This window comes from Montipora foliosa, chromosome 3 (assembly GCF_036669935.1).
Source record: "Montipora foliosa isolate CH-2021 chromosome 3, ASM3666993v2, whole genome shotgun sequence".
Lineage (NCBI taxonomy): Eukaryota > Metazoa > Cnidaria > Anthozoa > Scleractinia > Acroporidae > Montipora > Montipora foliosa.
The window spans coordinates 43104735-43122441 of record NC_090871.1 but is presented as its reverse complement, the minus strand read 5'-3'; the positions used below and the strand labels follow the sequence as shown (position 1 = coordinate 43122441).

At 39.5% G+C, this 17707-nt stretch overlaps 1 protein-coding gene across 1 annotated transcript; it reads right to left on the bottom strand.

The window, feature by feature from the left end:
• Positions 1-7239: 7239 nt before the first annotated feature.
• LOC137995909 (uncharacterized) lies at positions 7240-16684 on the bottom strand. The gene is made up of 4 exons (XM_068841363.1): positions 15849-16684; positions 14990-15408; positions 7638-7934; positions 7240-7379 (listed from the first exon to the last, which is right to left on the bottom strand). The coding sequence occupies exons 1-4, from the start codon at positions 16682-16684 to the stop codon at positions 7240-7242; spliced, it is 1692 nt and encodes a 563-aa protein (XP_068697464.1).
• Positions 16685-17707: the final 1023 nt, after the last annotated feature.

The window sequence follows — 17707 nt, the reverse complement described above, 5'->3', positions numbered from 1 at the left end:
CTTCAAATGCTTTATTATGTGTAAAATAAGGATCAGTTGTTATCAGGTGTACAATGCACTCTATTCAGCAGATGACCATTCCACTACTTCTACCATGATTATACAATTTCATTAGTGATGTCCATCTCTTATTTGAATCTCAATAATTTTGTAAATCCTACATTTTAAGCAGTGTTGTTTATTTGATGTAACTTGCACATTATTTCCAGTGAGATAAGCTAGTCATGTCCAATTAAATTTAAGAAAAAAATCTTGCTTTCAATTTTTTGTAATGTGATATGTAAAACCTGTGACAATGTATTTACAGTTGCTATTATGCATGTCACCATCAGAAAAACCTATCCCCAAAGATGAAGCCTGGCCCTGGTTGTTCAAAAGCTGGATAAAGCTACATGTATCCACCCGAAAAAATCGCTATACAACAGTAAGTGTAGTAAAAACATACTATGCTATCCACTATGGTCATATGTCTAATGTCATACTATGCTGATCCTCCGGTAAGGAGAATGCATAAACAAAGAAGAAAGTTGCCTGCAGGGATGTGAGAGCCTGGTATTAGTGGCTGACTATACCAGGTACTCTGCTTCATGCATTCGGGATTATTGCAGGAGGTTTTCACAACTGCCTCTGTGCCAATCCCCTTGTCTCAACTGTTGGGTTGTCAGCCTTGCATATGTGACAAAACTTGAACAGAAGTAATAACTGGGACAAGAAGACAATGTGCTTGGGCTCTGAGCGAAGATTTTTGTCCTGTACTGACAACCTGTAACAGAAGATAAATTTATAATTAAAAAAAAAACAAAAGTGCAGGATATCATGAAATTTAGCCCATAATAGTAATAGGCAATCACTGTCAACTATGGAATTTTTCCTAATACCATCAAAAGGTTAGTCGATGATTTTTTGTGAATTTGAAATTTCGAACATGTACATGTGACTGCAATATTTATAGTGGTGACAAATATTATTGTAGTTAAATAGAAATATGTAATTAATAATACCATAGTAATACTAACTTCTTACTAACGGAGCGCGAGGGCCGTACTGGGGAATATTGGCCCGAGGTCATGGCAGTATGGACCGAGTGCAGCGAGGTCTGTACAAAAACGACCAAGGGCCAATATTCCCCAGTACGGCTCGAGCTAGCTCGGTTAGTAAGTAGTTTATTATATGGCTTTTTAATTACCTTTTGCCTTGTTTTTGCAAGCCCGTAATCAGCCCGTGGGCATTACGGAAGAATAATGCCCTACAGTTCAGTCACAAATTAGCCAAATAGAATGAGCGTTATATCGGCTACAAACACAAGCCAATGATATAATAATGTTTTATAACCTTAATAATAGTAATAACCACAACAAGCTTCACGTAAGGAAACTTTGCTCTTACCCTTTGTGTTTTCATCTTCCATCTCTGTTTCTGTCTCAGTTTCCGTCTGACTCTCGTACAATGAGCCTGATTCAGCCTGGTCCTCCACTTCCAATTCATCTAACCCATCCAGATCTTCTTCCCCTTCGTCAACTTCAATATCTGGCTTTCTCAGCTTCCACACCTTCAGCAGAATCTGTGATGTGCAGGGTTTGGGCTTCCATTTGTAGCTTTTCACTAAAAAGCAAGACATTTCAGATTTTTTCACACTATGAAAAGTGGTAGTCACAAAGTAAAGGGCAGGATATACTGACAATATGCAAGGTACTATCAAAAACTGGACATGAAATAAACTACGATACATATAGTTACAACTTTATAGTGTATACTGCAATCTATTTTGGCTGCATAGTTGAAATCATGTCTAGGGTAATCGTCTGATTTCTCCACTATATTTTACAAAAGTCTAATAATAATAATGATAATTTTTTCAAACGGAATTTTTAAAAATGACCAGAAATAATCCCTGGATTATACATTCTTTGCATAGCCCTTTAAAAAAATATCCATCACACACAAAGCAAAAAAAAAAAAACCATCCTAAGCCTTGTAACCTGACTGTATGTAATCATTTGCCTGAACTATACCTTGTCTTTGCCACTTCTTCTGTTCCTTCCTCCGACTCTTCAATTATCCTTCGATGTTTTCAATTTATTATTCAGCTGCTTGATTTCTTCCTTTAAAGTACTCAAGCTATTCTTCAACTGCCAATTTTCTTGCTTGAACACTGAGCAACTGGAGCAGTCGGTCAAGCATTCTTCTTCTGCGTTCGAGATGTCAGCTTGTGGTATATGTAAATCTTCAGTGCTGTTGTCTTCTAGCTCAACGCCGGCCGGTTGTCTGCACTACTCGTACTAGCAGTCAGCTTTGGAACTTTGGGATCTGGTTCGTCTGTCTCCTCTGTCGAAGTCTGAGAATATTCCTTGAAATTTGCCATCCCTGCCTTAATAGCCTAGAAACCAAGATATGTACATAATTTTTAAGGCTTGACTAGACAAGGTATTAGAAACATATCATTCCTAAAACGATAGGACAGAGACTTAGTACTTGTGAGATATCTCACCATTCTTTTGCCTCGATTACTCAGGGGTTGTTCGTCCTCTGCTGCATGTACCTCAGCGTGAACTGTCAGGAAAGCGGTATTTCCGAAGCGGTCTCGCTCTAAACACGGAATTGATAGAGCTTTTTGGTCCTTCAACAATGTGTAGTTTCGAACAAAATCATCTGGCTTGAAATGCTTCGAGCATATCACGGAACTCTTCAATGGCTCCCATTGAGCACGTTTCAGTCTCACAAAATCTGTCCATCTATTCCTCATTTCTTCGCCTCTGGACGCTCATCGCTGTAAAAACGGTATCGTATGGAGCCCTATTCCATTCTCTAAGCTTCTGGACGTTACTACACCCTCCAACAAACACATTCTGTGCGGCATATTTGTGACCAATATCAGTCTAACCTTAACAAATACAACAAGTGAAACTGTGCGAAATACGGATTGTTGGGTTTCTTCGAAGTGACGTCACAGTAGTCCGCCAGACACCTTGATCCTTGAAACGCTGGTCGCGAGCCAAAATGGCGGCGATTTTAGCACGATTTTTCCTTACTTCAAACGGGGCCATAAAAATTAAAAGGATTCTGACCGAATCGGAACAATTTTGTTGAAAGAAATAACTCACAAAAGCATGAAGATTTTTTTAAGCGAAAAAAAAAAATTTAGGGTTTTAGGTGCACTTTTAAAGGGAAAAAGTACTGTCCATAAAAAGTTTCTCTAAAAATACTTAAAACGTTTCCTTCCTCCCCAGGAATTCGAAAATAACTGGCCGTTTTGTCCAGTTTCCGTGTAAAAATGTGACAAGGGCCAGTTTGGGAAGTTGTCTCTTTCGTGACTGTGGAGAGCGCCATCTTGGATATGACCATTGTGGCGATGCAGCAGAAAATAGTAAACAAACTTGTTCGACACTCAACTCAAAGTTCTAGTTCCCCGATCAACTTTCTCATGTTGTGGTGACCTTTCTGCTCCAAGTAAAAAGCTTTCGTAATTAAAGCGTTAACAAATCTTTCCCATTTAATAAATTTTTAAAATTGCTCAAATTGGGACGCTGTCTGGTCTTGAAGGGGATTTTGTTCCATACATGTAGAACAGATCCCCTGTAGGGTAGGCTCGCTTTCACAGACTCAGTTCTTGGTCTGGGGATAAATTATAACAATTTGATTGTGAGTTCCTGAGATTGTGGGAATGCACATTTGAAATATTAGCAAAAATCGGCTTTAAGTACGGTATGCTATGGTTTATTTCTTTTTTCCAAGCCAAGTTCATCCAACAGATCCCCTGAGCAATCCCCATAACCGGAAAAGGTGACACTTCTTGCAACCCAATGCTGCAGCTTTTGAAGTTTGTCTGATGATCCCTTACCAATACAGCCCCAAATGGGGACTACATGTACAGTAAATAAAATAGTTCATTATAAGCGCATTATACATGTACATACGTGTTCCAGTTTCATGTGGTATGGTAGGACTATTTCGCCTGAGGGACTGCAAGACCAGCCAATATTTTCTTTGAGATACACTGTACTGTACGTAGCATCAATGTGTGGCCGCCATGTAAGAGATGGCATCAATGTGGACTCCAAGGGATTTATATTTGACAACCTGGTCAAGGGGTGTGTTACTAACTCAACTGTAAAGTTGTCATGAATTTGGGATAATTTTTGTGTTGGCTCCCTATAAGCATTTACTTTGTTTTCTTGACATTCAAAGATACGGTAATTTACATGTACATGTATTTGCTGTCAGCCATGATTTAATGATTTAATAATTAATTCCATATCACGATTCATTTTACGTTCAAGGATATAAGGGTTGTCTGCAGATGAGGTAAGAGTAGTATCATCTGCATACATTTTGGGTTTTGAGAACAAATTACATGATGGGAGGCCATTAAAAGTAGTACATGTACATGTAAATAACAGAGGTCCAAGAATAGAGTCCTGTGGAATGCTGCATGTCAGATTACAGGAATCAGATTGGGTCCCATTTATAAAAGTTACCTGTCTTCGGCAGGCCACAGCAGCATATAAATAGGACTGAAACCACCTAATAGATTGAGAATGGATCCATAGAGTCTAAGCTTTCCTAATAGAATGTCATGGTCAATGGTATCAAAAGCTTTCTTCAAGTCTAGAAATATTATGCCATTTAAGAGATTTATATCAATATTATAATGTATGTAATTCATTTGCAACCTCCAACAAAGCTGTTTCTGTGGAATACATGAGTCTGAAAAGCAGATTGGGATTCCATTAACAAAAAATACGACTGAAATATTGATATAGTACTGTTGGTTAAATACAACTATTTCATTGAGTTTACTGACGACAGGGCAGAACTGATATCGGTCTATAGTTATTAGGATCAGACTTGGGACCTTCTTTAAGGGAATGTTTACGAAAACATATTGAGGGTGGGGGGCGCCCTGATGAGAAAAGACAGTATCTACCATCTAAGAAATTTGGAAGACCCCTACTTGTGCATTAAACATTTTTCAGGGACCCCCTTGTAGTATCCCTAAAATTTGAGACATAGCTGTACCTCATGGCCAAAATCAATACACGATTTAGAAGTCAGAAGAAGAAGCAAAACAAATTACAGTGCAACTACGCATACGCGTATTATACGCGCGTATTTTGCGTATACGAGTATGTCTATACGCGCGTATATGTCTCTTTGTTATGCATTCCCATAAGTTCTTTTTGTGAAGCATGTTGGTCAAACAAAAGACCTGTTATTTTTATGGGAATGAAAAAGGCTTCAAAGCGAAATTTGCATATTGTTAAAACCTCATGCCGATCAATGAAAGCTATCATATTTCGAGTTTTCGATCACTTCGCAAATTCACAGACAAACTTGCTCGATCTTACGCTACCAAAAATGGGAAAGAAAATTGAAACAGTCGCTTGAAGTCCCTATTTCAACAGTGAACTTTATGTTTTTACAAGGAAAGTTCTGTGTTTCAGCACGTGTGTCGGCAAGTCGTTTGCGAAATGTTTATTGTCTGAATTTTGCGTTCTTTAAGATCCTCGTCGAAAAAATGATATCTGACACAGATCATCATTCATTCAAACGGTAAAATGCTCTTTCCTTGACGAAAAATTTGTTTATCAATGTTTCTAAGGTGCGCCGGTCACGTTTAGTTATTTTGTACTTCGAGGAAAAGTTCTGTGTTTCGGAACGTGTCGGCAAGTCACTTGCAAGATGTTTTTATTGTCTAAAGCCAGCGTTCCGAAGACCTTGTCGAAAAAATGATATCTCCGGTTATAAACTTATATTTGACACAAATCGTTCATTCAAACGGTAAAATGCTCTTTCTTTAGCCGAATAGTTGTTGATCAAAGTTTCTATGGCGCGCTGCTCATGTTTAGTTATTTTTTTTACTTCACGGAAAAGTTCTGTGTCGGATCTGTGTCTCGGCGCGCGGCCATGGGCCGAGCGCGGTTCTTGCTCTGCAATCGGTTTATTTTTTTTTTTTTTTTCGTTTTGTCGGAGAGCTGAACCAGACTTCCACTCGGCCACATAGTCAGTGGGACTTCCAGTCACGCAACTTAGGATGTTTATTCGCCAAAAAGCTGTTAAAACGTTAATGTACTTAAAATTTTATGAATATAGTCCGCTTTTTATTTACAACAAAATATATTTTTTTGTGTCTTATTGAAACATGTAATCGTGACTTTTAAGAAAGAAAGCTAAGACTATTACGTCATCGGAGATTTCACAACGGTTTCGACTGATGGTGCAATCGGAGATTTGACAACGGCTATAAGTAATGGTGCAATACCTTTGTGTGCAGCCGTTGTTGTCCGTTTGTTGTGCTACAGATTGATCAAGTGATTTTGGTTCTATAGTCCGATTTTTGAATCAACAACAAGGACTGCTTTGTACTACGTTGCGACTACGTGGTGAAAACAGATAAAATTTAGTTTTGTTTGAGCAGGGTCATTCGGTCATATAGTCAGTGGCACTTCGAATCACGCAACTATTGTGTGTGTGTGCAGTTTTTGTTGTCAGTGTTGTTGTGTTGTGATACAGATTGATCAAGTGATTTTGGTTCTATAGTCATCAGTGAATCAACAAGGACTGCTTTGGAATGTGTACTACGTTGCGCTATAGTGGTAAGAAAACAGATAAAATTTTTTTTTGGTGGAGAGCAGTCCCAAATTTCTATTCGGTCATATAGTCAGTGGCACTTCGAATCACGCAACTTATGATGTTTACAGGTATTCGCCAAAAAAAGCTGTAAAAAAACGTTAATGTACTTAAAATTTTATGAATATTTCCACTCTTTTATTTAGTACAAAATATATTTTTTTTTTTGTGTTATTTAAGCGGTTGATTCGAAGCGAGTATTGAATACATAAAAGGTCATTATGTCATCCATGGAATGTGTCGACGTTTCAACTTTCATTGGTAGGGAAATAACCACCGTACTAAACATAGCCGTGGATAACGTAATTCTTAAATTAAGTGACGCGTGTGACTACTTTGCTAGGCCTTTACTCGTGTAAAAAAAACCAATTAAATTTAATCGCGACTTTTAGGAAAGAAAGCTGTAGTTGTTAAAAGTGTTATTATCGTATCGTTCATACCCATAGATATCCTGATGACAGTTTTAATTAAGACCAAGACCATTACGTCATCGGAGATTCCTCGGAGATTTTCACCTCGGCTATAAGTGATAGTGCAATAAGTTCGTGTGCAGTCGTTGTTGTCAGTTGTTGTGCTACAGATTGATATAAATGCTTCGGCCTAAAATAATGTTCAGTTCAGTTCTGCTTGAACGATATCTTTCACTCGGAGTTCCGCGGCTGCAGCAGCATCACGCCTGGGTCTGAACATTGGTGCGTCCGGGTTGAGTGTCATAGCTGTTTCTTGATTGTCGTCTTCATCACAGGACAGCTCTAACGGGTACAACAGCTGCACAGGACGCTCGACGTGTGACCGTCCGACCCGTAACTTAGCACCACGAACTACTCCATCTCTTCCAGCAATCAGTTGCTCCACAATCCCCAGCGGCCAGCAATTTCGGTTTCGTTCATGGGACTTCACGATAACAACGTCTCCAACAGCCAGAGAATTCTCTTTTCCTTTCTTTCCGCGTCTGAGCGGTGGTGACGCTCACGCACGCAGCGCGCTCAAGTATTCGGTCGTCCACCTACGCCACATCACATCTTTCGTTTTCATCAGGAACTTGGCGCGTTTCCTTAAATCTCTTTCTTCTATGTGATAGGGCTGCAACTCGGGCAGAACACTGGAGTTTAACATCAGGAAAACATTCGGTGTTAACGTCGGAAGTTGCACGTCGTCTTCCACGTAACACAACGGGCGGTTGTTCATCGCAACTTCAATGTCCAGGATGACTTCACTCAGTTCTTCCCAGGTAAGCAGACCTTGGCCAACTGTTTTGTAGAACATGGACTTCATCAATCCAATGAGACGCTCAAACTGTCCACTGGCTTAAAGGTGAATTACACATAAAACCGAAGCAATGTGGATTGGCTCCTGTTTTTAATAACTCGAAAACACCTCTATGCATTTGAACTGGTTTTGAAATGGTAAAAACCAGCTCTAGGGGTTCATTTAGTTACAAGAACGAGGAATCAGTGCAAAAGAAATTTCTACAATAAGCTCAACAGGAATGATATTCACATACGCTTGTGCTTGTGGAAGTTGGAGAGGGCCTTTCCCTGCTCTTGGTAAGGTCACTATTATTAAAAGTTTTATAAGTCTTGTCGAATTATTCCTTCTCCTTACGAAGTTTATAAAAGCTTTTCAAACAATTATATATCAGCGCGGTTCTAAAACGAGGGTAAGGGTTCGATACGAATACAGCAACGTATCCTAAACATGCATAAAAGCTAACCTTAAACTTTTGTTTAGGCGAAATGAGGCCCTAAGTTTCTAAGGTTAGCTTTTATGCATGTTAGGATACTTTTTGGATTTGCGTTTATCCTTACCCTTACCCTGACCCTGGGTCTTACCTTACGCGTTTGTAGAAACGCCAATCTATATAGTTTTTCTTTGGAAGGGTCCTGATAAAATCGCCAGGACCCGCAGTAATATAAATGGACTCTTCGAATTTGGTGGCCTAAAGGGTAACTGATCTTACAACATCAATTATGTCATTACCACTCTCATGGATTGGAAGATTTTTAAGTGATAATTCGTATCCCTGGAAAGCGTATCTGTTGCATTTACTAAAACCTTTGGTGGAGAATTTTTTTGTTCATTGTGATTATAAGATCAATGACTATAACATTTTCTCAATATTTTATAAGGAGATGTTACATTGGTTGTCAGATTTTCGTTCTAAATTCGACCCTGTAAGTTCACGTGAAACAATTATCTGGAACGATTGTAACATTAGAGTAAACGGTAAAGCTATCTTTTATAATAATTATAATAGTGCAAACATTGTTCTTTTAAGTGACTTAAAATTTGATTTGAGTAACACAGAGTCCTTTAACCTTGCATAACATAGTGGTTTAAAAGACTTTCACTTTCTGACCTGGACTGGTGTTTGTTGCGCTGTACCAAGTCATCTAACAATTCAAAGCCGTGAAGTTAATAGAGATCATGTTAGATCACTGCAATTTAAGATTAGTGACAGAATTTTTGATCCAGCACTTAGCAAGTCTAGGGAGATCTACGGTCTGCTTATATCCAGTAAGGCGACAGAATCTAGAGGCTTCACAAAGTTGAAATCAAAATTTTCTATTGATGATGTGGAAATAAGAAAGGCCTTCTCATTAATAAGGTCCTGTATCTGTGAAACATATGTACAATGCTTTCAATTTAAAATACTGAATGACATTTGATTTTATTCACAAATTCCCGCTCAGCTAAGATAGGTTTAATACAGAGCAATCTCTCCACTTTTTGTAATACTGGTGCGGAAACAATTGATCATTTATTTTTTTACTGGGTTTACTCACGTGCGTTTTGGGAAGAATTTGAATCTTATTGGATCGCTATAGCCAAGAACAAAGGAAACTTAAGTTAAAGACTATTTTAGTTGGGGTCGCAGATACTAAATGTTCTCTGTTTAATTATTTAATTGTTTTAGTAAGCTACATTTATGGAACTGTCGTAGGAATAACTGTCGTCCATTCTTCCCTTCCTATAAGGAACTAGGAACTGAATGTCATATTGCAGCTAACTACAATAATAGGAAGATGCTAGAGGCTAAGTGGAAACCCGTGTTGAATTGCATTTTTTTAAGTACATAGGTGTGCGGTAACTAAATAAAAGAAAAACAAACTGTTAAAAGTAGTGTAAGAATTGAAGTCTAGGAAGTATTGTGTAGTAAGTAGTGGAAGTAATGTTTTGTAAATGGCATTGTACTTAGTGCTGTAAGTAGTGTCTATTTTGTTTTGTAAGTAGGGTTTTTCGTGGCGCAATAAAAACTTTCATTCACAAAAAAAAAAAAAAAAACTGGATATGGCAACAACATTGTAAAGGAGGCTATTCAAACTGCCCCACCAAAGAACTGGTACCGGTCATGAAAGAAGAAATGGAAAAATCTAGGCAGCATGAGCTCAAATTGTTTCAGCTTTTCCTCGGCCAAAGAAATGAAGCCAGCTTTCACAGCACACCCTATTCTAGCCATGAACACACATACATTGCAAATCCCAGCCATTACCCAAGCTGGCATAGTGGTGCACAGGCTACCCCAAGTCACCCAGGATCAAGCATGCCAGAATGGTCATTGGGTGCCTCCTACCATAACTCAATGGGTTTAGACCAAAAGTTCCTCTGGTACACCTAAATATATTAAACTCGTTTTGTGTTTAATGAATTTATTCCTCCGTTCTTTTTAGTATTATTAATCTTCGGGAAAAAAATGGAAACAAGTGAATGGTTAATCTTTTGCAGGCAGCTTGTGAATTTTGTTGGGTGACAATCTTAAACTTTCAAGTTCAAGTCCAAACAATAATATTGATAAAGATTAAGGTAATGGGATCTTTGTACTGTTTGCTTATTGGAAGCGAACAGTAAGAGTTGCTTCTAAATTTGGCAGAAGAAACATCCACCACTCTGCGCATGAGATGTCGCATCCTCTGAACCCGACATTATAACTCACACCGGTGGCTCAGTTGGTTGAGCACCAGGCTGTTACACAGGAGGTCGTGAGTTCAACTCCGGCCGGACCAACACTCAGGGTCTTTAAATAACTGAGGAGAAAGTTCTGCCTTTGTAATTACATCTGCAAATGGTTAGACTCTAGTCTTCTTGGATAAGGACAATAAACCGGAGGTCCCGTCTCACAACCCTTCAATGTTCATAATCCTGTGGGACGTAAAAGAACCCGCACACTTGTCGCAAAGAGTAGGGCATGTAGTTGCCGGTGTTGTGGTCTGTCTTCTGTGGTGTATCATAGTTGGGAAGGTAAAATGGTGGTTAACCTCCTAGGGGACCTATGTCCTATTGTTACTCTACGATGTATGTATTCATACTCAATCAGTAAATAAATAATAAATATAACCACTATGGGTTGTTTTGATCAATTTGAGACACTATTACTCATTGATCAAAGTGTTTTACAACTTCTAACTGAAACAAAGTATGGTAAAACAAGTGGCCTAGACGTATCACAGTCAACTCATTGAAATACTACAATCATTTTAACTGTGGGGTTATGAAAAACTGCTATAGAATAACTTTCCTCAGACCATGAAACAGTTTGCAGTAGGTATTGTTTAATAGAATCGTTGAAGTGTATTAGTCTAGTCTGGTCTTTTGTTTTGACCCTTTAGAATGTAACATTGTTTTGAAGCTACACATCCTAGGCCTCAGCCCTTGACTAACAGAAGCTAACTGGGGTTACACTAACATTGTATAGTGTAGCTGTTTCATGGCCCAATGGAAATCACTTCACCCTGTCCTGTACAGTCTTGTCCAAAAATTGATGGTTTTTAATAACCCAAATAGCCAGGTATTTCAATACTCCAACATAACTACATCCAATCAAACAAAAGCCGGCACGACTTCCACATTATTTGGATACTCATTCAGTTGACTGAATCTGAATGTTCACAAGTGCTCTGAGTTTGCCATTAGATTGTGAAAAGTGGATGCTACGTTTGTAAATATTCCAATGTCCCCAAAACACTAATAATGGATTATGTGGGATTTAACAAACTTTCTCTGTTTGCTTTTCGATCCATACCTTTTCACACAGTGCATGTCTGACCTCAGTTGCCTCATGAGAAGGATCCCTTATGCTTGTACAGTCTCTCATCTGTAGTATCTTTCTTAACTCCTCCCTGTTCCTCTTTCCACCTCTTCATCAAGAGATAAATCGAGCTTCTTGAGATGGCATCTCCCTGCATAATACAAATGTTATGTGGCACCATGCATGCTAGGGTGGTTATGGGGGCTTGATCTCGGCTGCTTTCACTTTTCCGGAGGTAGGACCCTCCTCCTCCCCTTAAGTTGGCCATATGCAGCTTCTGTGAGCATGCGTGCTCTACTCAAGCAATAGTTAAAGTAATGCTGCTGAGGTGTCAATACAGCATTGGTAAATGGCTTAATTAACCGAGAACGAAGGGGGAATGTGGAATCTCCAACAATAAGAGGTGGGACACTTATATCCCCCACAGCTTTACCAACTGTTGGGATAAAACCTTCTTGTATTGAGTTCCAGAGGTCGGTTGAACGAAGAATTACAGCATCATGTGAGTTTTCAGGGAACCCACAGCTGCCCCAAACAAATCTATAATCTGAATCTACCAGGCCCATAAGTACTATAGAATAAAAGTTTTTAAAGTTATGATATTTCTTGCGTGCGTCAAGTCCACCAGGAGGGCATTTAATAGGAATATGACAGCCGTCTATTGCTGCCTAACAGCAAGGAAATTGCCAAACTTGTCCATATCCAAGATTTTTTTCTTAAAGTCATCCTGAGTCTTGGGCATATGACTTCATACTACCCAGGCCATCACGTGGCTGATTGTATACCCTGGGAAACATATAATATCAGAATAGCATTACAGGTTCCAAGTTGTTGTGGACATAAATGTGTAAAAACAGTACAATATTTTTGCAATATGACACATGTACAATGTAATTCTTAACTGGTGTAAAAATAATAATAATAATTGATATATAGCATGTGCTAATAATCATGAACATGAACCTTTTTACTTGGGAGTGAACCTCAGTTTTAAAAGAAGCTTACTACTGGTTTACCTTGTGGAAATTCCCAGAATTGAAATTTTCGTTTCAACTGGAAGCTGATAGATTAAATGGTTCTTCATGTCTTGCAGCCCTTTGGTACTATACTTTACAACAGCGTCAACATCTGCTCCCCTGATGGTTATGGTGACTTGTTGGTGTGGGCTTACATGGTTCTTTTTTATTGCAGGGATGATTTAATGTATGTCTGCCATGGAACATGCCTTGTGGGCTACCTTTGTCTCTTTTAGGTCAGTGGATATTATGATAAGGCAGGAAGTTGACCATGAAGTAGTCATGCTGAAAACCAAAAAAATATTTTTATCCATGACATTAAAACTACACTGTATGATCATTTCTATTATTGTCTGAAAATACTGTACTTTTACGTGTAAAGTACAAAGTTCTTACATTTTATGGCATAAACTTGTTATTGCAGTTGCTTAGAAACATGAACATTGCGGTCTTTGGACTTTGGTTTTCTTCATTTTCTGTTTTGTCTTTGGATTCACTGAGTATCCTAACACTCTGGTCCAGGTGATGAGCCCTGTAAGGACACTCCACTAAATGATTAATAAACTCCACTGTCCATTTGAAGCAGACATGTCTTCTGTGACCTGAAATTTAAACTAAAAAAAAAGATAGCCTTTCCACCAACTGGCACAGTATTGCAACGTTAATTAGTGTCATAACATGTTTTACAATAATCCAATCACTATACAATGTGCTTCTGTAAAATCACAAAAAGCCCCTCTGAGGTGTATCAGTTTGGCTACTTAAAAGAATGTCTTCAAAACGTTTGAGAGAAATGAAGGTGGGTGTCTAAGTGGTGCTATGTGGGTATTTTTTGGACAGGATATTTCCTTATACCCCATTCACACAACAATTCATGTTTAAAGGGACTATGTCAGCTGGGGGGCACATGCGTTCTAGGGCCCACGTTAAGACTAATTTTTATACTAACTGATTACCCAAATCCACCATTTTTCTCCCTCACGTTTATTACATGAAGATAGTTTACGTGCCTGTTTTTGGAATTTATGGAAATGGACCAGGCTACCGTTAAAAGCGAGTGCAATGCGGCAAGTGTAGCTTTTTTTTTTTTCGAAGGCTGTGTTGCATTTGATATAAATCTTCTGTTAGATATTAGTAAAAGAGTGCAAACTATTTTTATGCTTTTCCCCCTTTAAATCCCACAACTTCTTCGAAATAGTGCTGCATATCCTGAAGCTTGTTTTACTGGGCCTTAAGACAATAATGACAAACCCAAGGTTGGGAGTTAATTGGCTATGAACAAAGGCCCATAGCCGCTTTAATAAAATCTTTAATAATTTCCAACTAAACTTAACTTACAATAGAAAGCTTATTTCTGGCCCAGAAAAGGTGAGGGCCCAAAACACGCCCAAACTGAATGCCGAAGGAAAAGGGGAGGGACGGGAGGGATGAAAAAACACTTCTCACCACTATTAGTAGCAAAAGTGAATGCCTCAATTATCTGGACTAACTGAATGTGTATCACAATCAATAGGGGGCTTAATCTATTGAACTATCTATGACCCCTCGGCATTCACCCGGATGTTGTCACGTCAATAGTGAAAGTAACACAACATATCCTTAACAAAATAAAATAAATGGGGAAAGCATAAAAATTCTATTCGCAGGCAAATATTTCATTTATGCTTTTCCCCCTTTAAATTCCACAACTTCTTCGAAATAGTGCTGCATATCCTGAAGCTTGTTTTACTGGGCCTTAAGACAATAATCACAAACCCAAGGTTGGAGTTAATTGGCTATGAACAAAGGCCCATAGCCGCTTTAATAAAATCTTTAATAATTTCCAACTAAACTTAACTTACAATAGAAAACTTATTTCTGGCCCAGAAAAGGTGAGGGCCCAAAACACGCCAAAAAGCATAATGATTATCTAAAATCATGATGCTTGCCCCACCCAAAGGAAATGCAGCCCTACTATAGCCAATAGAAGAGGAACAACCTAATGATAACATTAAAATGATGGAAATGGATTTTTATGCAAATTTTTAAAGAGGACTGCTGCCCTTGCAAGTCAGACCTTGATGGTACACAACTTTATGGTGGATGGACTGCCGCCCTTGCTAGTCAGCCCTACATCGTATAGCAAAATAAGACTAAGTATCTATACCGAACTCCCAGGCTGATCATAACCACTGCCCTTGCAAGTGAGATGATCAGCCTGGAGTTATGGAACAAGTAGCTTCCCCCGCAAGCCACCTGTGTACTTATGAAATTATGAAATGAAATTAAGATGATAAAGAAGGAATCCGAACATATTTCTGAAAAGCATTGGACTTCCAACGGTCCAAAGCCCTGATCTGGGCATCAGACATTCCGGTCTCTGCGGCATAAGAAGCAGCCCCTATCCGAAAACTATGCCCCTTATATCTAGATGGGTCAAGACCACAGTACTCAAAGGCAATGGAGAGTTGGTTGGTAAAATGAGTTCTAACGACAGCAGAACCATCAGCTAAAATAAAAAGGGGGTCTGGCTTACGCCCTCTAACCGACAAATATTCTAAAATCAGATGCACTGGACAAAATTTATCTTGACGATGAATCACCAAAGAAAAGGGTCGTTGGTTATAGTTATGCTTAAAATCCAAAAAGGTGCACTTCAGTGCCACAACCTTTTGATTTTTATCCACCAACTGCACCAGCTGATGAAGCTGCATAGGAGATCCACCTCCCTTGGAGCTGGACAGGGTGATTTCACCGATCCTAAGGCAGGCAAAAAATGCAAGGGAGTACATTGCACGAAAAAGACAAATCTCATAAGGAGAACGACAGAGATGATTGGTGGCTGCTAAAAGCCTATGCAGTATGGGCAGAGTGATTGGAAGCCTACTATCTAAACGAGAACCAACTTTACCATAACCCTTGAGCATCTGAAGGACAAAAAAGACCTTAGTGGGATCGGAAAGCCCTGATAACTTATGGCAGTAGCCTAAGGCAGAGACATAAGTATGCACAGTGGAAGGAGCGTAATGATGGTTATACATGTAAGCAATAAAAAGGGCTAAAATTGAAGGGGAAATTGGAAAACTTGTTAAAACACCAGGAAATGTAGCATGCAAAAACAGATGAAAAAGCTTTCAGGAACGTTGATAAGTTGGAAGCGACGAAGGTTGAAGGCTGGATCTCAAAAGCGAAGATATTACGGGTGCCAGTTCTGAGGCCGCAGATGCAGAGGAATGTCTGTTGGGCCCGGTTCCATATGGGATGGTGCTAAACGTTGGAAAGTCTCAACCTGTAACCGAGAGAGAGAGTCCGCAAGAGTGTTATGCACTACCCGGACATGTTTTGCTCTAAAAAGTATGTTATTACGTAAACAAACCAACACCAGTGCCCGCATGAAAAACATTAAGGCCTTATCTTTGCATGACTGCTTATTTATAGCATGGACAAGGGCCTCATTGTCAGTGAAAAAAAGAATACAACGGTTTTGCATCTCATGCCCCCAAAGGTGTAAGCTAAGCACGATTGGGTAGAATTCCAAAAAGGCAATATTTCTGTGTAACCAATTGGTAGGCCATTTCCCATAGCACCATTTGCTACCAAAAACTGCACCAAAGCCTAATGCTCCCGCAGCGTCTGTATAAAGCTGAAGTTTGTCGGAACTAGACCATGTGTCTTCAAGAAAGAAAGTTCGGCCATTAAAATTGGACAAAAGGGATTGCCAAAGCTGTAAATCTAGTTTAACCTCCCTAGTTAGCCGTATAAAGTGGTGTGGGAAACGGATCCCAATAGTAAGGTCAATCAGGCGTCGCAAAAAGGCCCGACCCGGTACAACCACAGAACAAGCGAAATTTAGCAAACCAGTCAAGGACTGAACTTCCTTTAGAGTAACTTTCTTGCGGGTTAAAAAATCTGAAATAGTGGCAACACATTTTTCAAGTTTCTCCTGAGGTAGACGGGCCTCAAAAGAAACGGAATCGAGTTCAATGCCAGCAAATGAAAGTGTGGTAGCTGGACCACAAGTCTTTTCTGGTGCCATGGGAATGCCAAGGTAGGAGCAAAGGTCAAGAAATAAATGTAACTGGCCCTTGCATAGCGTTTGGGAAGGGGCAATAATAAGAAAATCGTCAAGCAAATGAATTATGTGGTCAATTTTCATTTTCCTCTGGGCAATCCATTCCAGAGCAGAACTTAGGGTCTCAAAGGTTCTACAGCTACTAGAACATCCCATGGGCATGCAACGGTCATAGTAATATAAGCCCTTCCAACGGATACCCAGCAAGCCATGACCCTGGAAACGAATGGGAATAATCCTAAAAGCATTTTTTATGTCAGTTTTGGCGAGGAAACACCCGCGTCCTGCAGCCTTAATGTGTTGGATGGCATCGGAAATTGTGGCATATGACACACTACAATTTTCTGGGGAGATGCCATCGTTAACAGAGGAACCCCTAGGGTAGGATAAATGATGTATCAACCTAAATTCCCCAGGGGTTTTCTTAGGCACGACACCTAAGGGAGAAACTCTAAATGGATGAAAGGGAGGCTTATGAAAAGGGCCCGCCAAACGACCAGCCTCACATTCCTTGTTAAGCTTGGCATCAACCACCTCTGGGTTATCCAGGGCTGAAAGCAAATTGGTGGCATCAGACGAGACTCTAATACCTTCATAATGTAGTGGAAAACCTTCTCTAAAACCCCTTGACAAAAATTCTGCTATGGAATGGTTGTACCCAGAAAGAAGAAACTCTAAGCGATTTACCCATACAGGGGTTGGTAAACTAAGATGGTGTGGGCTTGGGCTTGGCAGGCAGGGGCTTGGAAGGCTGAGGCTGCTTTGTGGAAGGTCGACCATGAGCACGAAAATTACAACGGCTAGCCTGGTGAAGACCGTCACATTTAAAACACTGATGTTTAAAATTACAACCAGCAGCACACTCTACACCCCGATTAAACTTAAAGCAGTAGCCTTTAGGAAGGATGTGATTGTGCATTTTCGGCTGCACAGAGGTTGATTGCAATTGAGACTTTTTAAAGGGGGAGCGTTGTGCACGCATCCACA

Coding starts and splice junctions, on each gene's coding strand:
- LOC137995909 (XM_068841363.1), bottom strand. CDS start 16,684: ATGGCACCAGAAAAGACTTGTGGTCCAGCTACCACACTTTCATTTGCT. Junction 7,935..14,989: donor CCAGATCAGGGCTTTGGACC/GTTGGAAGTCCA, acceptor TTCACCTTTAAG/CCAGTGGACAGTTTGAGCGT. Junction 7,380..7,637: donor AACGAAAGATGTGATGTGGC/GTAGGTGGACGA, acceptor TGTACCCGTTAG/AGCTGTCCTGTGATGAAGAC.